The sequence below is a fragment of the Eretmochelys imbricata genome, chromosome 21 (genome assembly GCF_965152235.1).
Source record: "Eretmochelys imbricata isolate rEreImb1 chromosome 21, rEreImb1.hap1, whole genome shotgun sequence".
Taxonomy (NCBI): Eukaryota; Metazoa; Chordata; order Testudines; family Cheloniidae; genus Eretmochelys; species Eretmochelys imbricata.
Genome location: NC_135592.1, coordinates 1,513,701 through 1,537,191, shown reverse-complemented (window position 1 = coordinate 1,537,191; position 23,491 = coordinate 1,513,701). Strand labels below are relative to the sequence as shown.

The 23,491-nt window shown below is 40.9% G+C and overlaps 2 protein-coding genes across 7 annotated transcripts in view; one reads left to right on the top strand and one right to left on the bottom strand.

Moving 5' to 3' along the window:
- Positions 1 to 23,491, top strand: part of MAGI3 (membrane associated guanylate kinase, WW and PDZ domain containing 3) — a 212,105-nt gene that overhangs the window by 109,639 nt on the left and 78,975 nt on the right. For 4 of the 6 annotated variants that reach the window (XM_077839044.1, XM_077839042.1, XM_077839046.1 and 1 more), the window contains exons 2-5: positions 1,809 to 1,925; positions 13,680 to 13,799; positions 20,313 to 20,522; positions 21,401 to 21,575. In XM_077839044.1, coding sequence (XP_077695170.1) covers positions 1,809 to 1,925; positions 13,680 to 13,799; positions 20,313 to 20,522; positions 21,401 to 21,575 — 622 coding nt within the window. Of the gene's footprint in view, positions 1 to 1,808; positions 1,926 to 13,679; positions 13,800 to 20,312; positions 20,523 to 21,400; positions 21,576 to 23,491 lie in introns of those variants that run through there. The other 2 variants (XM_077839043.1, XM_077839045.1) reach the window with 2 other exon arrangements.
- The window catches only part of PHTF1 (putative homeodomain transcription factor 1), a 129,593-nt gene continuing 109,764 nt past the window's right edge, over positions 3,663 to 23,491 (bottom strand). The window contains exon 21 of the mRNA XM_077839049.1: positions 3,663 to 3,788. The gene's annotated coding sequence lies outside the window, so the exon portion shown is untranslated. The remainder of the gene's footprint in view (positions 3,789 to 23,491) is intronic.

Here is a 23,491-nt window from a genome sequence, read left to right as displayed (position 1 = left end):
TTATGTTTTAAACTGCAAAAATCTGTCAGCATAGATAAGTCAGTAGAAGGTGCTCCAGAAAAATCCATTTCCATAGTAGAAAGCTAAAGACCTTTTAAGGGGGGGTGTGGAATTTTTTTTTTTTTTTAAATGTGTGCCATTTGTTGTAATCTGCCAGAAGCATAAAGGCCACAATATTCAGATCCTTAATTCATGTACTAGTTATCCCATTAGATACCGAAAACAGGTATGCAAAGCACATAGTTAACAGTCTCTAGTTGCAAACGATTTGATCTATTAAATTTCAGGTGATCTCTAACTCTGTGTTCAATTTTTTCACACACCGCTAATTGTCATGGTTGGGACATATATGCTATAAGGAGTTTTGAAATGGAATCACTATGATGACAGTTATCATTTTTGTTGTGGTTCCAGCTTTGGTGGAGCTCTTCTACTTTTAACTGTTTGAGCTAACCACTGGACTGCAGTAATGGGTAGCTCTTGAATTGTGGGCTTTGAGAGTCATTGCACGTGGCATCTCCCAGAACAAAATAAGAAACTGCTGCTGAAGCGCACATGTAGTTTTTAATGGTAGGGACTAAGTTCAAATGTTAGTGTTTTTTTTAAACCTGATAAGGACAGGCTTTACAGAACAGTCATTAGAATCCTGTGAGAATTTGTAAATCAAAAATTTGTATTTTGGATTTATTTTTTTCAATTTGCAAATCTCTAATAGGATTTACGGATCCAAAGTGGGATTTGTAAACTTTCATCAGGGTTTGTAAATCCATTTTCTTATAAGTCAATAAATCAAATAAAGAAGCTAAATCTAAGGGTGCAAGATAAAAGCTTGCAAATCAAAACAATAATTTTAAGACTTCCAGACACAGTTTACAAATTTGAAATAAAATGTCTGGCTTTATTATTTGTAGATTAATAAATACAACCATACATGATTTTCTGATTAGTGATGAACACATTGGTGACGCAGGCAACATTGAATCTCCAGCTGGGCTCTCAGTTGATAATGCAGTCACATGCCTGGATTGTACAGGTTCCCTCCATTACCTGCATGTGAAGCAGCTGCAAGCACTGTAAGATGTGTGTTTGTTTTTAAGCCCAGTATGCCAGTACTTTTTGTGTGCTATCCTGCAGTAGTCTCTCATTAAACTGTAGGCTGTATGCTATTATTCAGTTCCTGAGCCATTCTTCTCATTCTAGCCATTCCCCTAAAGTGGTTTGGAATTTCAGTAGTCCTTAGGCAGCACCGCATCTGTTGTGGCCAGTAATCCTTAGCACGTTAGTACTTCACCTATATTTTCTTACTGTCGGCAGCAGACAACACTAAGATTAATGTTGCACTTATGCTGCTTCATGGGTTTACGTGTTCTTTGACGCATAAATATGGGTTGGCTAAAAGTATTCTGCTCGTAGCTTTTAGTAAAGTTTTAAAGTCTTAACATTTCATCTGTCCTGCCTAAAAGGGGTGAGTCTTGTCACAGAGACTCTTGTTCAATGTCAACAGGACTGGTGAAAATCTAATAATCCAGGAGCCAGATTATCAACTGGTTATAAAAAGGCGTAGCTCGATTGACTTCAGTTTAAGTCCGTGGAGCTACATCAATTTACGCCAGCTGAGGATCTGGCCCCAGGAGCATGCAGCTTTTCTGACCAATCTAGTGCTTTTGAATAAACTAAGTTGTAGTTTCCTTTCTATTTTAGATTTTGCAGAGATGTTTACTGCAGTGAAATGCAGATTAGTTGATATGAGCATCATTTTAAATATTTTTTGCAAGTTTTTCATTATATCGTTTTCTTATATTTTAAAGGAAAAGTGATCAACAAAGACTTGCGTCACTACCTGAGCCTGCAGTTCCAGAAAGGCTCAATAGACCATAAACTCCAACAGGTGATCAGAGACAATCTTTACCTGAGAACCATCCCATGTAAGTATGTAGAGTGCTAGCATAAATTAATCTATTTCAGTTAAACTCACATAACTCAAGAATCCTGTGAGCTTTTTCCCTTTGATCCTGTGTTGTTTCACATTTCCACCCTTTCAGTGAGGATTCCTTTGCATAAAGGCTATTTTTAGGTAGCCTCTTTGTTAGAATCCATATTAAGAAATGTTCTAAGTTAACTTGGGATGCGATGGAAAATTAGTCTATTGATAATCTTATTTTTATATATTAAAGAATTAACAAACCAGCAAAAATGTCAAAATTCCAAGTTCAGAGGACTTCAAGAGTGTCTGTCTTTTTTAAAACTCATTGGTACTGCCTCTAAACACCATTAAAGAATGCAACAAATAAAGATTTCATGTCAGCATAAGAGTAAGTAAACCTAGCGGGAGTGAGACATCTTTACTATAACTAGTATAATATAACTCTCACCATTGATTTTGGGGCAGTCTCTCTCACACACGCACACACCCGCCTAGCCAGTTTTGTGGCTTTTCACAAAGGGGAGATTAAGATCTCCAGGTGACCACCTGTAGTTAGGCTGGATGTTAGAGAAAATGGAAAGGAAGGAAAGGGTATAATTGTAGAAGAGCTGTTTGTGAAGAAGGAGACTGAGCTGGAACACAACCAGGTGGGGTGCACAAGGGAAGTTATGGATGCACTTGTAACATGTCTGAGCCTGAAATTTAGTGGGATGGAGGAGGGACCTATAGCATGGTCCACTGGTTGGGGAAAGGAGGAGTGGTCTTTCTAAATTAGAATAGGCACAGTAGAGTTGCAGAGCAAGCATTAACGAGAGGGCACCATGGGATGAGCCTCACCTCTTAATCCACTGCAGGCTGGAATGGCTGGCATCTCGTAGTATTTTCCCCATCCATAAAGCCCACCTGCTAACATGTCTTCAGCCAGGAATCATTAAGAGATTGCTGCTCCTGCAGCCTGAGTGAAAAATCATTATCTTCTCAATTTCTCTCACTTCAGTCACCCATCACTGATCAGCTTCAAAGGCTCTTATAAATATGGTTAAAATGCTTAATGCTGATTGCCTGCTTGTATGATGATATTGGGCTCTTAGACTTTACAGAGGATAAAATTGTTCATTGGAGCAGCATATTTTAAGCTCATTATCGTACTTAATTACTAAAAAACAAAGTATTCAGTGTACTTTTGATGCAAGAATATTTACAAATTAATTAACAAACAAGCCAAGGCAAAGCTTTACTGAAGTGAATGGCTTTCTGGTGGCAACGGGTACTGTATGGCATGCACATGGCATTCATTACATGACTGATATAGGACAGTTCTGACCAAACATAAGGTCTAAAGCACCTCATTTGTATTCACTACTATGAATGATAATGGATAATGAACACCATTTTGCAATTGTGAAATGCAATCTGAAATTTTTTTTAGGGAGTTATGAGGACCCAATTGGGTTATCATAGCTTTTAGAACCACCACAAGCTGACAGCTTGGATAAAAATAATGTACTTTTCTAGCTTATCAGAGAGTATCTTTCAGTTTAAAGGACATCCCCACAATTACCGAAATTCCTGTCTGTGTGATGCTTTTCGCATTATCATGACATTCCATTTCTCAATTATCCAAAAGCCACGCTGTACTTTCCATATGAGGTATTACTCATTAGAATGACTGATAACAAGTTTTATTTGAAGTATTTTAATTAAAAAACTTGAATATTAAATTAACGTGGCACACATTACATTAATAAAAAACTGGCTGATAGGTCTCAAATGTAATTGTAAATAGGGAGTCGTCATCAAGTGGATGTGTTTCCAGTAGGGATCAGTTCTTCATCCTATGCTGTTTCATATTTTTATCAATGACCTGGAAGAAAACATAAAATCAGCATTGATAAAATTTGCAGATGAGACACAAATCTGAGGAGTGGTAAATAATTAAGAAGACAGGTCATTGTTTCAGGGCGATCTGGATCACTTGGTAAACTGGGCATAAACACTATGTTTTGTAATATGGATTAATGGGAATGTATACATATAGGATCAAAGAACATGGGCCATAATTACAGGAGGAGGTCTAAGCGGGGAAGCAGTGAGTCTGAAAAGATTTGGGTGTTATGGTAGATAATCAGCTGAACATGAGCTCCCAGTTTGACATGTTGGCCAAAAGAACTAACGGGATCCTGGGATGCACAAACAGGGGAATCTCAAGTAGGAGAAGAGAAATTACCTTACCACCATATTTGGCACTGGTGCAATAGCTGCTGGAATACTGTGACCAGTTCTAGTGCCCACAATTCAAGAAAGATTTGGTAAATTGGAGAAGGGTTCAGGAAGAGCCATGAGAATGATTGAAGTATTAGAAAAATGCCTCATAGTGATAGATTGAGCTCTGAGAGTCTTATTTGTCTTACCAAAAGAAAGGTTAAGGGGTGACTTGATTACAGTCTATGAATGTCTGCATGGAGAACAAATATTTAATAGGCTCTTCAGTGTATCAGAGAAAGGTATAAACTGATCTGGTAGCTGGAAATCGAAGCTAGACAAATTCAGAGTGGGAATAAGGTGTAAATTTTTAACAGTGAGTAATAAACAGTTGGAAACATTTACCACATGTCATGGTAGATTCTCCATCACTGACAATTTTTAAATCAAGATCAGATGCTTTTCTAAAAGGATATTTTTCTATGAATTATTTTGGAAGTTCTGTGGCCTATATTATAGGGGAGGTCAGATTTGATGGTCACAGTGGTCCCTTCTTGCCTTATATTAATCACATGTTAAAGTGTTTTTTGTCATAGCATCAGGCATGTAATTTTTTTAGCACATTTTTTATTTACCTATTATTTTGTGACCAGTTTTCAGAGTAACAGCCGTGTTAGTCTGTATTCGCAAAAAGAAAAGGAGTACTTGTGGCACCTTAGAGACTAACCAGTTTATTTGAGCATAAGCTTTCGTGAGCTACATCGTTAGTGTTGCATCCGATGAAGTGAGCTGTAGCTCACAAAAGCTTATGCTCAAATAAATTGGTTAGTCTCTAAGGTGCCACAAGTACTCCTTTTCTTTTTGTGACCAGTGTAATTAATGGCTTGGATCTTGGCAAGTTGATAATGAGTGGTTCTAAGATTCAGCATGCCCAGGATTACACCAGGGGAAGCAAAATATTCACTTCATTTTATGAGTGAAAGAATGAGGAGTTTAAAAAAAAACCAGTGTAATGGAAATGAGGTTCACTTACTGACGGAGCTGTTCACATTGTTCATTGGAGTAAAATTGACAAGTTTTTAAAAGATTGTTGAGGTTAAAGAAGATGGTATGCAATAATGAATCACTGTAATCCTTGCTTCAGGAGAGCGTTAATCACGCTTCTGTTAACTAGAGCTTCCTTGTTTGCTCGACTTGTACATTTTGAACATTTCTGAATTAGCATGACCCGTTTGCTAGATTGCTTTGAAAGTTTAGGTTTTTTGCTATCCAGCATTGTTTACTTTTACTTTTTTGCTCTCCAGCTACCGGATCAGTTTATACCTTTCTCTGCTACACTGAAGAGCCTGTTAAATGTTTGTTCTCCATGTAGACGTTCACAGACTGCAATCAAAAACTCATGCAGTGGCAATATCACATTCCAGGCTCCATGATGATTTACCTACTTGGGTCCCATTGTGAATTATGAAAGCAGAAACAAATTCATCTAATAATATAGAGTACAGGCATACAAATGACTGAAAAGACTGAAATAAATTTGATCCAACCCAATTATGTAATAGGGGATCAGAAATCAATTTTGCTTTGTTAGTGACATCATTAATTACTAAATTTCCAAGAGCATTCAAGAGACATTAAGGAAGTGATACATCATCATAATGGTAGCAGACTATATACAGCTATTCCACAACCCCCAAAAAATTTCAATTAATATTGCTTGGCCCAGGTCTTCACCAACTTCTGTACAGTAAATCAGTCAGGCTCATAGCATGTGTGAACATTTTTCTTCCTCACATCACTTCGTCCTCCAGCTTTTTATTGTCTCTGTCTTCCTCTCATCATAATTTATAATTTCTAAAACTCTCTTCCTCCTAAAATCATAGCAAGATGATTGATGCTCCCTCATTACCTCCAAGTTTCCTGTCTTTTCAACAGTGTGTGCCCGTATGCTGACATAGCCCAGCACTCTATAACACTATCTCATTCTTTAAATAATAACTGCTTCATAGAAAGTTACATACAAGACATTTTCATTGTAATAATGGTTTTGCCTTATCTTTAATTGTTTCTGATTAGGTAACTCCTGCTAGCCATAACTTTGCTTTCAGTTAATGCTCTGCATTGTGAAATTAGGAACACCCACATGTATGAATACCAACACTGCAGAATGGAAATCACTGATCTAACAAGTGAATAATTTGTTTGAGGAAAGAAAAAACATTGATTAGAAAATGCATTAAAAAAGGACAAAAAAGTTATTGAGCTGTGAATAGTATGAGTAAAATACACCTCTCCTTTCCCTGTGAAATAAGGAGACCCTAGTGATGAAATCAACAGGCCCTCCTTTTCTACAGGTTCGGAGGTGTGTTGAAACAGTATGTGATTCTAGGGGTATAATATTGCAGTTCTATAAGTAGCAAAACCAAACTCCAGTCTGATCACTATCATGTCTCCAAGAACAAAGCCCAAGATCTCAAAAATGAGGTCTTAAACTTAGGCTACTAACTCAGTACTTAGCCCAAATAAGTGACCTGATTTTCAGCAGTGGTGCTCACTGGGAGGTTCCGACTGACTTCAGTGGAATAGGCTGGGGTATAGAGCACCACTGATAAATACCCCGAGGAAGTAATTTGCATAGCAAGACCTTTTTAGTCTGTGTGACTTCCTGTCATCTACAAACTTCACTGGGATTTACATGCAGCCCATTAGCAGGCTGGCTAACCTAGTGAGGAGGGCTTTAAACTAGGTTCACCGGGGGAAGGAGACCAAAGCCCTGAGGTAAGTGGGAAAGAGGGATACCGGGAGGAAGCACAGGCAGAAATGTCTGTGAGGGGAGGGCTCCTGCCTCATACTGGGAATGAGGGGCGATCAACAGGTTATCTCAAGTGCTTATATACGAATGCACAAAGCCTTGGAAACAAGCAGGGAGAACTGGAGGTCCTGGTGATGTCAAGGAACTATGATGTGATTGGAATCACAGAGACTTGGTGGGATAACTCACATGACTGGAGTACTGTCATGGATGGTTATAAACTGTTCAGGAAGGACAGGCAGGGCAGAAAAGGTGGGGGAGTAGCACTGTATGTAAGGGAGCAGTATGACTGCTCAGAGCTCCGGTACGAAACTATAGAAAAACCTGAGTGTCTCTGGATTAAGTTTAGAAGTGTGTGCAACAAGAGTGATGTAGTGGTGGGAGTCTGCTATAGACCACCGGACCAGGGGGATGAGGTGGATGAGGCTTTCTTCCGGCAGCTCACGGAAGCTACTAGATTGCATGCCCTGATTCTCATGGGTGACTTTAATTTTCCTGATATCTGCTGGGAAAGCAATACTGCGGTGCATAGACAATCCAGGAAGTTTTTGGAAAGCGTAGGGGACAATTTCCTGGTGCAAGTGCTAGAGGAGCCAACTAGGGGGGGCGCTTTTCTTGACCTGCTGCTCACAAACTGGGTAGAATTAGTGGGGGAAGCAAAAGTGGATGGGAATCTGGGAGGCAGTGACCATGAGTTGGTTGAGTTCAGGATCCTGACGCAGGGAAGAAAGGTAAGCAGCAGGATACGGACCCTGGACTTCAGGAAAGCAGACTTCGACTCCCTCAGGGAACGGATGGCCAGGATCCCCTGGGGGACTAACTTGAAGGGGAAAGGAGTCCAGGAGAGCTGGCTGTATTTCAAGGAATCCCTGTTGAGGTTACAGGGACAAACCATCCCGATGAGTCGAAAGAATAGTAAATATGGCAGGCGACCGGCTTGGCTTAACGGTGAAATCCTAGCGGATCTTAAACATAAAAAAGAAGCTTACAAGAAGTGGAAGGTTGGACATATGACCAGGGAAGAGTATAAAAATATTGCTCGGGCATGTAGGAATGAAATCAGGAGGGCCAAATCGCACCTGGAGCTGCAGCTAGCGAGAGATGTCAAGAGTAACAAGAAGGGTTTCTTCAGGTATGTTGGCAACAAGAAGAAAGCCAAGGAAAGTGTGGGCCCCTTACTGAATGAGGGAGGCAACCTAGTGACAGAGGATGTGGAAAAAGCTAATGTACTCAATGCTTTTTTTGCCTCTGTTTTCACTAACAAGGTCAGCTCCCAGACTGCTACGCTGGGCATCACAAAATGGGGAAGAGATGGCCAGCCCTCTGTGGAGATAGAGGTGGTTAGGGACTATTTAGAAAAGCTGGACGTGCACAAGTCCATGGGGCCGGACGAGTTGCATCCGAGAGTGCTGAAGGAATTGGCGGCTGTGATTGCAGAGCCATTGGCCATTATCTTTGAAAACTCGTGGCGAACCGGGGAAGTCCCGGATGACTGGAAAAAGGCTAATGTAGTGCCAATCTTTAAAAAAGGGAAGAAGGAGGATCCTGGGAACTACAGGCCAGTCAGCCTCACCTCAGTCCCTGGAAAAATCATGGAGCAGGTCCTCAAAGAATCAATCTTGAAGTACTTGCATGAGAGGAAAGTGATCAGGAACAGCCAGCATGGATTCACCAAGGGAAGGTCATGCCTGACTAATCTAATCACCTTTTATGATGAGATTACTGGTTCTGTGGATGAAGGGAAAGCAGTGGATGTATTGTTTCTTGACTTTAGCAAAGCTTTTGACACGGTCTCCCACAGTATTCTTGTCAGCAAGTTAAGGAAGTATGGGCTGGATGAATGCACTATAGGGTGGGTAGAAAGCTGGCTAGATTGTCGGGCTCAACGGGTAGTGATCAATGGCTCCATGTCTAGTTGGCAGCCGGTGTCAAGTGGAGTGCCCCAGGGGTCGGTCCTGGGGCCGGTTTTGTTCAATATCTTCATAAATGATCTGGAGGATGGTGTGGATTGCACTCTCAGCAAATTTGCGGACGATACTAAACTGGGAGGAGTGGTAGATACGCTGGAGGGGAGGGATAGGATACAGAAGGACCTAGACAAATTGGAGGATTGGGCCAAAAGAAATCTGATGAGGTTCAATAAGGATAAGTGCAGGGTCCTGCACTTAGGACGGAAGAATCCAATGCACCGCTACAGACTAGGGGCCGAATGGCTAGGCAGCAGTTCTGCGGAAAAGGACCTAGGGGTGACAGTGGACGAGAAGCTGGATATGAGTCAGCAGTGTGCCCTTGTTGCCAAGAAGGCCAATGGCATTTTGGGATGTATACGTAGGGGCATAGCGAGCAGATCGAGGGACGTGATCGTCCCCCTCTATTCGACATTGGTGAGGCCTCATCTGGAGTACTGTGTCCAGTTTTGGGCCCCACACTACAAGAAGGATGTGGATAAATTGGAGAGAGTCCAGCGAAGGGCAACAAAAATGATTAGGGGTCTAGAACACATGACTTATGAGGAGAGGCTGAGGGAGCTGGGATTGTTTAGCCTGCAGAAGAGAAGAATGAGGGGGGATTTGATAGCTGCTTTCAACTACCTGAAAGGGGGTTCCAAAGAGGATGGCTCTAGACTGTTCTCAATGGTAGCAGATGATAGAATGAGGAGTAATGGTCTCAAGTTGCAGTGGGGGAGGTTTAGATTGGATATTAGGAAAAACTTTTTCACTAAGAGGGTGGTGAAACACTGGAATGCGTTGCCTGGGGAGGTGGTGGAATCTCCTTCCTTGGAAGTTTTTAAGGTCAGGCTTGACAAAGCCCTGGCTGGGATGATTTAACTGGGAATTGGTCCTGCTTCAAGCAGGGGGTTGGACTAGATGACCTTCAGGGGTCCCTTCCAACCCTGATATTCTATGATTCTATGATTCTATGATATCAGAGACCAGGGACCAAACTGACCCAGTCATTGCATAACCTCTGTTTAAAAGGATGATATGCATGATGAGAGACATCCAGGAAGGTGAAAGAGAGGAAATATTTGCCATTTCCTTTTGGTTATGTAGAATAAAATAAATAAATAAAACAATAAAAACTCAGGTTCACCAATGAATCTCATTTGTTTCTGAGGAGTAAGTCTCATTGAAACCTCATGCTATTCTTTTCTGCAATATTCATCTACTGCATATTAACTTCTTCTGACCTGAGATGGTGTCTTTCTAGTGTGTGGGTGCTTTTCCACACTTAATTTATCTTGTGCTGTGGACTTTAAAAAAAATCTTTAGTTAATAAAGTAATTCAAGGAGTTGAAGTGAGTTAAGTTGATATTTAAACTGTGTTTCAACATGCGTTCCTTCACGCACCTAATGTTTCCATTGCACAGGGTAATAGTCAGTTTGTGTCTCCAGTCTGTGTACAGTGAAGTGGCACAATTTGCATGGTATCAAAAAACTGTTTTTAATTAGTATTTTATGACACCGACATTCTCATAAGAACATTTACTATAAATTCTATGAGATGTCTACTGGCAAAAGTTAAATGTTAGTTTTCTGTGAATGACCTAGCAATCAATCTAGACAAAATTGTGAGATGAGAATGTAATTGTCAATTTAAATTTTCATAAGATTAGATTGAGAGGTATAAACTGCTGTCATATACAGAGGTAGTTTATTGGGGGTGGGGATCGAAGGCTTATGAATGTTTCATATCAATATTTGTCATATGGGCACAAAAGCAAAGTGATTATTTTATTTCATCTTTGCCACATTAGAAAATTTAAATCTAATGGAATTCTTGACAAAGTGATCTAATACTGAAGTGCAGAAGCTATTGTCAATTGATTGTATTTTTCACATTGAAACATGATAACTTTAAACAATTTGAATGTTTTGGATGGATTAGTGACTTGAAAAAAAGAAGTTAATTTGCCTTTATTCTTAAGATATTTCTACTTTCTACCCTCAGTATAAGATCAAAAGCCTTTTTCATTTAATAGATGTAGTTAAGATACATGTCAAAACATGTAATGAAAGTCAAAGTTTTCGTCATGACTAATGTTTAAAACTGTTCTAGATTCATTAGAAATTAAGTTTGTCAGGTATCCCATGTACAGTGTGATATGAAAAAGCATATGCTTGTTGCCAGAGTCACAGTTTCAAATGACAAGTTTCAGAGTAAGAGCTGTGTTAGTCTGTATTCACAAAAAGAAAAGGAGTACTTGTGGCACCTTAGAGACTAACCAATTTATTTGAGTATAAGCTTTCGTGAGCTTCAAATGATGTAAGGGTTGTGTGTAACCCTGTAACTAAAAAGCAAGATAGAGGTCTATTTCCTCATGTTTTGTCAGGAGACTCCATTCCTAGGAAAGTAGGAAGTTTTACATAACTAACAGGATTCTGGACTTGACTTAGCAGGTAAATAAATCACCCATTAGCACACCCTCTGAAGGGAGAGTTAATTAAAAGAACCTTGTACTACTTGTAGAAGTACCGGAGATGTTTTGGATTCATTGGCTACCATTCCTATGGCTTTCATTGTATGTAAACTTGTCACCATTAGCAGTTATAACAAAGATCTAAAGATCACAATGAGAGAAAAATTAGAACCAGTGTATATTTGCTGCTGTTTTTCACTCATCCATTTGCTAGCAGATTGTCAAAATTCTAAAGAGCATGAAATGGATGTAAAATTAAGTATTGTCCAAGACAGTTCATAACCTGCAATCATCTGACAAGTTGCCAAATGAAATTCATTTTGTTTCTATTGTAACTATCAAGTTGTATATTTATTATTTATTCAGTAATTACAATAATTTGTATAGACTGGAAATTGAACTTTTTATAGTTTGTAAGTGACACTGATAGGATGAAATTTGCTTCACCTGCATTAAAAAACCCTTTGCAATCAGGGCCAGCTCTAGGTTTTTTGCCCCCCAAGCTCAGGTGGGGCTGAGGCTCGCAGCAGTGCTGGAAGCAGAGGGAGTGATGTCACTTTCTCCCAGTGCCTGCAGGGGCTTTCCCTCCTCCCCCGCCCGACCACGCCGAGAAGCCCCGAGTTAAGGGGTGGCACAAGGCAGCGCAGGATCCAGTACGCAGATGAGGCGGCTCAGCTCCTGCTCCCTAGCTAGCGCCTGGAGCCTGGCAGCTTGGTATCCCAGGGCTGGGGCTTCCCCTTCCCGATGCGGCCGGGGGCACGGCGCCCTCTCCCCATCTAAGTGGCTCAGCTCCAAGAGCGCAACTGCCCTGAAAAAAAAAGGATGCCGCCCCGGAAATGTGCTGCCCGCTTTGCTGGTGCCTCGAGCTGGTCCTGCTTGCCATCTGGCTTTATGTTGGTGAAAGGAACGTGAGCTGAGAGAAAAATCTACCCTCAACTTAGGTTCAGGCCACTAGGCTACAGTGCAACTCTCCTTTCTAAAATGGCTACTATTTATCCTGTATGCTGGAACTATAGTCTTCATTCCTCCGCACCATTTGTATGGAGCGCTAAGGCGGCTGGCCACAAAGATATGGCCACCACTTGCCATTCTCTGTACTGGCCTATGAGAAGCCAGATGATGGTCTAGATACCCCTTCACAGCATGCAGAGAGTGCAGAGGTCCTTCTGTGAAGCCTCTCTGCTTGCAGCTTCTGCTGCACAGCCCCATTAGGTGCTAGAGAGACCCCTGAAAGGCCAATCTCAGCAGGATGAAATTTGCCCTGTTTTCATAGTTTGATACGATTTAAAAAAACACCAAAGCTATTCCATGCTGTTTGAGTTTTATAGGAAGCAAAAAGCATCAGATAGTTGGGGAGTAGTTCCTTTATGGATTTATATGACTTGTCCAGAAAAATAGCCATGATCATAAAACTGTTAGGAATATATATAACTTACATCCCTAAAATAACTCAGAGCAACGAGCAATTGTTTGTATTTTAATAATGAAATCTTAAGATGGGGGCTTGTGTTGCAGGTGCAATTGTAACCTGAATAATAGAAGCGCGGAATTGTAAACTTCTTTGCTTTGTTTGTTCAGATTGAATTTTGACTATTATATAAATGGATTATAATTCTATATATTGGTGAGTCTTTGTTCATTGCAAACCATAATATAGCAAGTGTTCAGAGTTGTTGCCATATTAATGAAAGTTGGAGACTGAGGAGTTCATAACACTGAGAAGTTCTTAAGATTGAACATATCAGAATTACCAGAGGTAAGTTGCAGTATGGGTGTATTGCATCGCTTTCTTGTCCTTCAAACCACTGCAAAGCGATTCCCAATGTTTGAAGGCATCGGAATGTGAAGGGATGTTGACTTCTTTTTCCTAGACATCACTTTTTAGACATGTGATTGATTCATTATTTTCCAGTTGGGAAACGGGATTCATATAACTGGTTAGTCATAAGATTGACATTCATAAAATCAAGGTCCTGCTGTATTGGGATTTGAATGTTAATTCTTAGGAAGTTTAAACTCTGGTATCAAAATTCCTTTTTGTATGCCCTTCATAACAGTAGATATAATAAATTCATGAGGGCTTCCATTTCTTGTTCAAATATCCTTTCTTATTCTTACATAATTTATTGACCTAGTTTCACATACTCCAATGTTCACTTTCATGAGAATGTTCTGAACCTTATCTTGCCAGAGTGGCACTGTAGCTGTGCAAAGCTTCAAATAACCACTGTTTCTTTTTATGTTGAATTCTGCAAGAGAGAGTATTTTGTAAACCAACAGCACTAGACAACTATACAACAGTTTCTTCTCTGTCTTTTCAGGCACTACAAGGGCTCCCAGGGATGGGGAGGTCCCAGGGGTGGACTATAATTTCATTCCTGTTGAACAGTTTAAAGCGTTGGAAGAAAGTGGAGCCTTGCTAGAAAGTGGAACATATGATGGTATGTTACAGAATTTGAACACATGTACCTACAGTCTTTTATAAGAATGGGAATAAAGACCTGGAAGAATTTCATGGTGTTAGTGTCCAGTCTTTTTGTCTTGGGCTTGGTCTAAATTAGCAACTTATGTCGATATAACTACATCACTCAGAGGTGTGGAAAATCCACAACCCTGAGCGACATAGTTATACTGATCTAACTCCTGGTGTAGACTGTGCTGTGTCGATGGGAGGGCTTCTCCTGTTGACATAGATACCACTTCTCAGAGGGGTGGAGAACCTATGCCGATGGGAGAAGCCCCCCGTTGGCATAGGTAGCATCTTCGCTGGAGTGCTACAGTGGTGCAACTGTGCCGCTGCAGTATTTTTAGTGTAGACAGGTCCTAAATTTGGATCCGTGTGCTTGTGAGGAGTAATAGTGCTTTGCAAGGGCAGGGAAGCAGTATTCTCTCCATTGTATAGATGGGATAACTATGGAACAAAGTGGTTGTCTTGTCCCAGCTCACGCTGTGAGACAGTGACCCAGTATTAGAACCCATGTGTCCTGACATGTTCAGTTCACTTTAACACCTGTTGCTTTTTTAATATCATTGTGCTTTTCAGAGTCATCCTAAAAACTTTTATGTATGTTTGGTTGACATTTGCTTTAAATATATTTGTGGTCATAGTTCTGGGTTTTGTGTGAAAAGTTTTCTGTAGCTTTAATTTCTTGCCTAAGAGTTATTACATATATTATAAATTATTCCAAAGTTTTCTACTTTTGTTGTCTTTCTGCTTTTAGTATTTTAGAATAGCCATAATATTTGCTAGAAGCTATCCCAGTTAGTCATTGGCTTTATTTTCATTACTGTTGTAGTGGTTTTGGGTGTGTTCGGTAATTTTTAATGAAAGTCTCTCAGATAGGGATAGGTTTCAGAGTAGCAGCTGTATCCGCAAAAAGAAAAGGAGGACTTGTGGCACCTTAGCGACTAACCAATTAATTTGTGCATCAGCTTTCGTGAGCTACAGCTCACTTCATCGGATGCATTCAGTGGCCACAGTCGATGAAGTGAGCTGTAGCTCACTAAAGCTGATGCTCAAATAAATTTGTTAGTCTCTAAGGTGCCACAAGTCCTCCTGTTCTTTTGTCAGATGAGGATGTTTCTCTAAATATATGATTTTTAGCTTTCATCACTAAGGCCCGACTCTTTTGAATTAAAATGTAAACACAATAGATGCCGGTTAATAGCAATCCTGGTACCATCAACTTCCAGTTAATGGCAACACGTTGCTGTGAACCGATCCCATCCTGCTCACATCAGTGTTAATGTGGTTTGAATAGTTGCAACACTGTGCTGCTTAGGAGCAACTTTTTTAAAGAAGGGCCCCACCTGCAGGTTGGTTTGTGCAGCTGCAGTCAGGGAAGGAAGTGCTGGGGCCTGCCTGTTTTGGCTGCAGCCCTGCAAACCTGCCTGCAGTGAGTACTCAGGCCATCCGTCCCAGCGCTTCCTTTTCGGGCTGCAGCTGGGCAAACCTGCCTGCACACGGGAACCACACAGGACATAAGGGTCTGCAGGCCAGAACGGGAGGCTATGGGCAGGCCATTAACAGGGAGTGGGCTGCAACCTGGATGCTGGAGTTGCACAGTACCTCTCCCTGCAGTCTCCAGGCCACTCCCTACCAGGGGACTGCATGCAGGGAAGGAAGCGCTGGGAAGCACAGAGCATGGGCCCCCCAGACAGCACAGGGAGAGGTATGGTGCAGCCTCATGGGCACTGAGCACCCCATGTCTCTGCAGAAAGCCTTGGAATGCAGGTGGCAGGCAGCCCTGCTCGACATTGGTGCCCTTCCCGCAGCCAGGGTGCACCCAGAGAAGGCATGTCCCAGCACTTGATTTCACTCGTTATAATTATGACTTCAAGTGTTTCAGGTCGCTGATCTGAGTGTCAGCCAACCTGGATCTGAATATATTATAAACATTACTCCTGGAGAGTGAGTTTGTGTGTGTGGGTGGGGTGGGAGGGTGAGAACCTGGATTTGTGCTGGAAATGGCCCAACTTGATTATCATACACATTGTAAGGAGAGTGATCACTTTAGATAAGCTATTACCAGCAGGAGAGTGGGGTGGGGGGAGGTATTTTTTCATGCTTTGTGTGTGTGTATATAAAAAGATCTTCTACACTTTCCACGGTATGCATCCGATGAAGTGAGCTGTAGCTCACGAAAGCTCATGCTCAAATAAATTGGTTAGTCTCTAAGGTGCCACAAGTACTCCTTTTCTCTTTGCGAATACAGACTAACACGGCTGCTCCTCTGAAACCTGTCATTACTCCTGGGGGGATTCTGCGGGACTGCGCACCCGCAGAAAATGGCCCCCCTGCAGATTTCCTGCATTTCCCTGCAAAAAACGGCAGGGAAGCAAAGGGAAGCCGCGTGGTGGGGGGTGACCATGGGCGCAGTTTTGGGGAGGATTGCCCTCCTCCAAACAGGCATGGGGGGGGCACGGGGTTACATGTCACTGCCCCCACTCATTCTGCAAGCGCAGAGCTGCCCAGCTGAAGGAGGCTGTGTCACTGCTCCACTGGCTGCAGCTGAACACCACCTCCTGGGTCCCAGTGCCAGTCATGCTCCCCTTCTGGGTGCTGGGAGCCTTCCTGTTTTCTATTCTGCACAACAGCTAGTGCCCGCGGTGGGGCTGGGTAAGGAGGGGTGGGGAAATGAGGGACGAGGCAGTGGAGAAGGAAGGGGGTGTGTGGAATAGGGCTGGGGGAGGGGAATGTGGGAGAGAGGGGAGGGGGATGGAGAAGAAAAGGGGATAGGGGAATCGCGGGGGGGACGTGGGAGCCCAGCATGCAGCATCCCCTCGGCAGCAGCTGGGGCTCCCCTGTTAAGCAGGCCCATTGAACCCTCACTTTGACAAGCCCTACCCCCCAGTGCCTGGACCCCTTCTGGACCCCCAGCACCTGGGCCCCCCACAACCTGACCCTCCTGCTTGAGCCCATCTCCCCATACCCAGCCCCCTCCTCCTGAGCCCCAACCACCTTCACCTGGATCCCCTGCAGAGTCCCGTTGCCCCTGCCACTGGAACCCTGCCAACGAGCCCCTGTGCACCTAGATCCCCCACTGAGCCACCAGCATCGATTGCCCCAAACCTGGATGCCCCCCACACTTGGATCCTGCTGGACTGAGCCTGCCCACCCACACATGGTGCACCTGGTGCAGAGGGGCAAGGCCCCAGGGTGTTTCTGGGGCAGGCCCAGCCATTGTACTGTGTCAGGGTCTGGTGCAGCCTCACTGCCAAGTCTCTGTACCAGGAGAGGTGGGGGCTTCAGGGTTATCTCCCACCTCAGTGCAGCCAATGGCCTGTGCTCCCCACTGCCATGCTGGAGCCACATTTATTTATTGACAAATATAATTTGCAGAATTTTAAAATATTGTGTGCAGAATTTTTAATTTTTGGTGCAGAATTTTTAATTTTTTGGCACAGAATTCCCTCAGGACTAAAACATATATAGACATGCATACACAATACTGCTTCTTTTGATAGACAAGTACAAATCACAACCTTTCCATATGATCCATCCTCTTCTTAATTAAATAGCTGTGGAAACACACATGATCTTTTTTCAGAGTAGCAGCCGTGTTAGTCTGCATTCACCAAAAGAAAAGGAGGACTTGTGGCACCTTAGAGACTAACAAATTTATTTGAGCATAAGCTTTTGTGAGCTATAGCTCACTTCATCGGAGCTCTAGTCAACAACTACACAAAACAGATTACATAATCAAAGCCTGAATTAGGAAATTGTCCGAGCAATGCTAAATCCTTTAATTACTATCACACCTTTTGTACTTGTAATTGTAAATTCTTCCCCATTTGGATATACCATTTAATTTTATTGTATAAAATATCTGCAATCTTAGTTGTGTCCTCATTTTCCCTTTTAATTGTAGTTTGTGTGTATTTCAGTAAGAAAAGCCTAGTGTGGTTCGCCCCATTGGCCCTTCAAGCTACTACATGGTTTCCTTTCCTTCTCCTGTGCACACGCATTGTACTGCCAGGGATCTTTCTCTGCACTCTCCCACTTTCTCCAGAGGCCTCTTCCCTGCCTGCTACCCTGTTCTTCTGGGTTTTGTTTTTTTTGCTTTTACACTTCAGGCCATCACAGTTAGTCTGCTGCTGTGGTTGCTGTTTGGGTCTTCTCTCTCTATTGTATCTCTGTTCATACTAGGGAACTAGGAATATTCAGCCTGTCTGGGTATCTAAAGCTAGGAAGGAAGGAGTAATTGTAGTGCGAGTAGACGTGTGCTAGCTTTAATCTAATTAGTGCAGGTAACAATAACAGTGAAAACATGGCAGTACGGTTCCCAGCATAGGCCAGCAAAGTGAGTGTGCCCCACAGTTCCACAGTGGACTTGTATTGTTCTGAAGCCCATGCCTCCATGTCATCACTACTGTTGTTACCTGCATTAGCGAGATTAAAGCTAGCAATGGTTGGCCTATCTACTGTTACAATAACACACTAATTTGTGCTGTTGACATATCTTAAGTGGCTGCCTGTGTGTGAGTGGTTATGGTTGAAAACTGTTCTAAACATAGGGCCACAGGAAGCAGTTAATATTAGAAATATGTTCTAATATTAAACTGTAGCTGAATAATTATGACCTTATGCGGGTCAGACAAGGCTTTTCTCTTTCTGTATGAGTTACTAAAGTTAATTTTCCTGTTTCCATCCTGAGCAGGAATCCTCAGTCACTGACTAGGTCCATTAATACATTTCATCTTCCTAAAGTATTTAACTAGGCATAGAACTAGCTAAAGTATAGGGGTGATATGGTTAATATCCTTTTGCTCAAGAACCAGATAGGCATGGGCTCTCTTTTTAAAGATGATGGCTACAGTAGCTAAATCAAGGTCTCAGATGTAAACCCTTTTTTATATAACATCATAACCTGGCTCCTCTTAAGTTTTTCTTCTGGATTGAAACCTGGTGTTGAAGGTTTCTAATCAGGAGCAGTGTATTTTAAAAATATAGATATATATTAGTTGTAAAATTTGTTTTTACAATAGATTTAAAACATCCTTGTTTAGGTATCCTTAACTCAAATAAATATTTTTTTTCAAGAAAAATCTGGCGCGCGCGTGTGTGTGTGTGTGTGTATATATATATATATATGCAGATGAAAAGTAAAGTAAAAAGGCTACTTGTATGCATAAAAATTTCCACTAGAAATATCTGTATTAATATAGATTATGTAAATTTCAAGTGATTACTTCAGTGACTAAAGCTTCTTCAAGAGTAAACACATTCTAGAAATTGTATAAAACCTTTTCTGTGTAAAAGATGATGAAACTTGTAAAGAACTATTATGATTTATTGGATATTTTCTTGAGATTTAATTCTTCACTAATATGAAAAATAAAATAAATGAAAAGGTATATTACTGTTAAAATAACCAAAAGAAGGACATTCTTTGACAGGCTCTCTAAGCCAAGCTCTTTTGATTGTGCCATGGTTTTGCAGCACATACAGTATGCACAATTGCCCAGCATCTGGAGATCCCCTCACCAACTAGACTTTAACAAGCCAGGCTAACCCGAAGCTTTCACCTTAACTCCCATTTTCAGTTGACGCCTCATCCTTAATGGTATTTGAATATAGGGGATTTTATTTAATATTTTATGCAGTCAAAACAAAATCTATCTACCAAATGTTAACCCAGCAGGAGTCCTGCTAAGCTCTGTGCTCCACTCCCTAATTAAAATCACATGATTGAATAAGAGGAGAAAACCAGTTATTTAAATTCTGTTTGAGCGTTTATTTTATTGGGAAAAAATGCTGATCCTTTGAACTTATACAACATATTAGAATCAAAATGTTTTCAGTTTTCTCAGGTATAATTCAGTATTGCATTGATTTATTAATAGCTTTATTAGGTAAGAAAATTATCAGCTGAAAACACAGGATTACAGCTCTAAGAAATCATTTTTTAAAATTGCTTTTGTGCAAATAGATATTTTGCTTTTCAGCACAAAATTAATTTGCTTTTTAGCTTCAACCTGCTTACAGGCTGCAGGTTACTCCAGATTAGTTAATTACTATATATATTTGCTATACATTAGAACAGAAATTATTTTGATTGTCAAGGTAATCCTCTACTTTACTCCTACCAAGCTCTGCTATAAATCTCATTCTGGAGCATTAGTGAATGCAAGATAAAATAACAGATCAGTCTCTAGATTTGGAAACGTGTAGGGCAACCACTTTGGAATTAAATGCATTATACCCAGATGTACAATGACAGCATTAGCAGAAGTACAGTGTAGCTGTAAATTCCAGTTTTTGAGCATTCACCAGTTACTGATAATGTTGATGTCTTAAGTAGTGTAGTAAATTACCTTTTCATTCAGGTATTTCACAAAACTGTTACTGTGGCAGTAGAATATGTACTATGACTTGAGCCATTCCTGTGATTGTAGAGATCTTTACCAGATATCACTGCTTCTGTTTTGTACCATCTGTTTCTTAATGACAGGTAATTTCTATGGTACCCCAAAGCCTCCAGCAGAGCCCAGTCCCTTTCAGCCAGACCCAGTGGATCAGGTTCTTTTTGACAATGATTTTGATGCAGAATCCCAGAGAAAAAGAACCACTTCGGTCAGCAAGATGCAAAGAATGGATAGTTCTCTCCCTGAGGAGGAAGAGGAGGAAGAGAAGGAAGCAGTTAATGGCAGTGGAGGTGCAGGTCAGTTACAAGGGGAGAAATTCCTGACTGCAGTCAAGATTTTAATCAATCAAATTGTCACTCTGAAATTTTCAGTTTAACTTGGGTAAAAGCACTGTCACATGATCCGAAAACTAGGTGAAGGAATGTGCAGAGCAAGTGATAATGAAGAACAATGCATTGAAACTGGAACAAAGTGTCCAGTGGGATGTTGCAAAGATTAGTCTGAGATCCTATTCTTTTTTAATATCTTTATTATCTCAAAAGAGGGACAGCCAGCACATTAAATGTGCAAATTATGCTGCATCTAGGCATTTCTTGTAAGTCACCCGTGCAAGTATGGATCTGGCCCAGTATTGTTTACCTTCACAGCTGAAAGAATAAGAGCGTAGGTGATCTGGCTGCAGTCCATTTTAATTTGTCACAAATACAGAATCTTAAAACTGAGGTTATTGGCAATGGTTTCTAAACTGAAGTGCTTAAATTCCCACTATTTACAACCTGCTGCGCTGTTGTTTTCCTCATATCACTCACTGTAGTTGTGGTCTCAATAGTTGGGTCTTGATACACTGAGAGGGATGATGGTGTGGATTCTCTAATGCTGTTCTCTTTGATAGGAAATGCAGTAAGTCGTCTACCTAGATGTGTTCCAGTGTTGTTTTTTTCAGCCTAGGCTCAGACAAGTATGAGGTTAATGCTGTTTGGCAAGGGAAGAACAGAACTCAGTGTGTTCACTTCAGTTTTTTAAAGTTCACAGCAGAAAAAAATGTAGTCGAAAAATACCGATAAAATACAGTGGTGTTTGGCATTCTCTCATACTGAGAGCAAAAGGGGTGGTTCTTTGTGAGCAAAGCAGCATGAAAATCTTAACCGTAACACTTTGCTTTAAACAACTTCAGAAAACAAAGAGAGACATTCAGATTCTTCTGACTGGATGAAGCCTGTTCCTAGTTACAACCAGACAAGCAGCTCCATGGATTTCAGAAATTACTTGTCAAGGGATGAGAGCCTAGAGCCTCTACCCAAGAACTGGGAGATGGCCTACACAGACACAGGCATGGTCTACTTCATAGAGTAAGTAGAAGTTTGTATCTTTATAGATTTAATGTATCTTCCTGAGATGCATGAGCACTGAGAGTCTCTAGTCACAGTCTCTCGAGATAGTTCTGCTGATTTTTATATATCTTCCTCCCTACCCACTTTTTATTCCTGATGTCTTTGCACGAAAATATAATCTTCTGGTTTTGAAGTCACAATCTGTTCTCACTCAGTGATCCTCACCAAATGTTGCCAGTTTTGTGTGTTTGATTTCATAGTGGTTCCTGTGAAGATTATAACAATTCCACTTAGAGAGGACAGTGATGTTGATTTGAGGAATAAGCTGCAGGAATTTTATTTTCATATATGTCTGTATCTATCATAGTATCCCTATTTGGTGTCTCCAGCATTTTCATCCAAGTAGCTTTTCCTTCCTATCAGTCTTCATAGATGGATGCTTTCACAGCTATCTTAGCTACCATATATAGGGACTTCAGTGTCGTGTTTATTTTCATGGGGAAAATGTAGATGGGTAAAGAATCCATGTAAATGCTATTAGTAGGATAGTGTTTTGTGTCTGAATAGATTAGGTGGAAAAGCACAATGGTTCCATCTACAAAGTCAGTTAACTTATTTATGATGTGAATTCTGTATCACAGAATGCACAGCTCAGGTTCTTTGTTACTAGCTGGATAAAGGTCTAATTTTATGTGTACTTTTACTATGCAAACTTTCATTGTAATCCATGGGATTTCCCTTATTCTCTCTGTTCTGCCTGTGATCTCTGGTATGAAATAGAATGTGAAAAGCAGCTACCAGAATGTGTAATAGTCTGTTTCATGAATTGTAAAGCATCAGACTACACTGACGGCTAAGCACAGGCAGAAGTTAAGGGTTTTTTCCCCCAAGGTGAAAAATATCTATCCTCAAAATGATTTTTTGCAGTAGCTTCAATGGTAAATGTATGAAAGCGTTTGTCATACTTTGTAGATGGAAAAAAATATTGGATGGAGAAGAACTTTATGCTGAGACTGTGCTGCCTAATGCAGATGTATAGGGCAGAGTTAGAAATCCCTGAGTAAAGGGTTTATAATCACAGCATCAATAGACCTGAGATAAAGAATGGTTTCTGGATAACTCTGCTCAGTTATGTTACTGTTATCTCAGAGTTAACATGTACCATATGTTCCTGCAGTGCAATGATAAGTACTTCTTGTCATGGAAGAGCAAAATCACTAATCTTGCAAACTCACTGGCAATTTCTTATGTGGTTTGGTTCAGAGTGGTAGCGGCCTTTACATCTACATTCATATTGTGACTTCTTAAAATATCTGTTTTCTGGAATACTTAGGTTGTATTAACTTTTTAACAGCTATAAGATGTTCTTTTACGTCTTATCAGTTTTTCTCCATTACTTTTCCCATGGCTCTTTTCATGATCAACCTATTTTCCAGGTGGTGTCAAACATCTTAAGAAAAGTTTTGTGCTTTTTAATATCTATTTCCCATAATTAAATTTTTAAAACCAGCTAAGGAGAAAGTATGTATTTTGGGTCTGTTCTGATGAGAACCAAAAGGGACAGTATTTAGTGTGCTCTTATTTCATTGGTTCTGTTTGTTCTCTATTTATATATACGTCTACACAGTTCTGCAGAGCCGCTGAATTCAGCTCCAGGCACAAGCTGCATTGACTATTGAGAGATCCAGTATTTTTTGATAGATGAAACCTCGACTTACCTCACCCCCCAACAAACCTGCTACTTTTAGAGTGAAACTGTGGCTGTGAATACATACCTTTGAAATATTTTTTACTGCTCAGAAACGTTTTCACCGCTGTAACCTCCCATGTCCCAGTGGTACAGAAAAGCCTCGAGTATGTTCGTTATATTTAAGTGGTGCCTTTCCTAGGTCGCATTTTTGATGTGACAGAGGTGAGAACAGCAGGTACGCTGA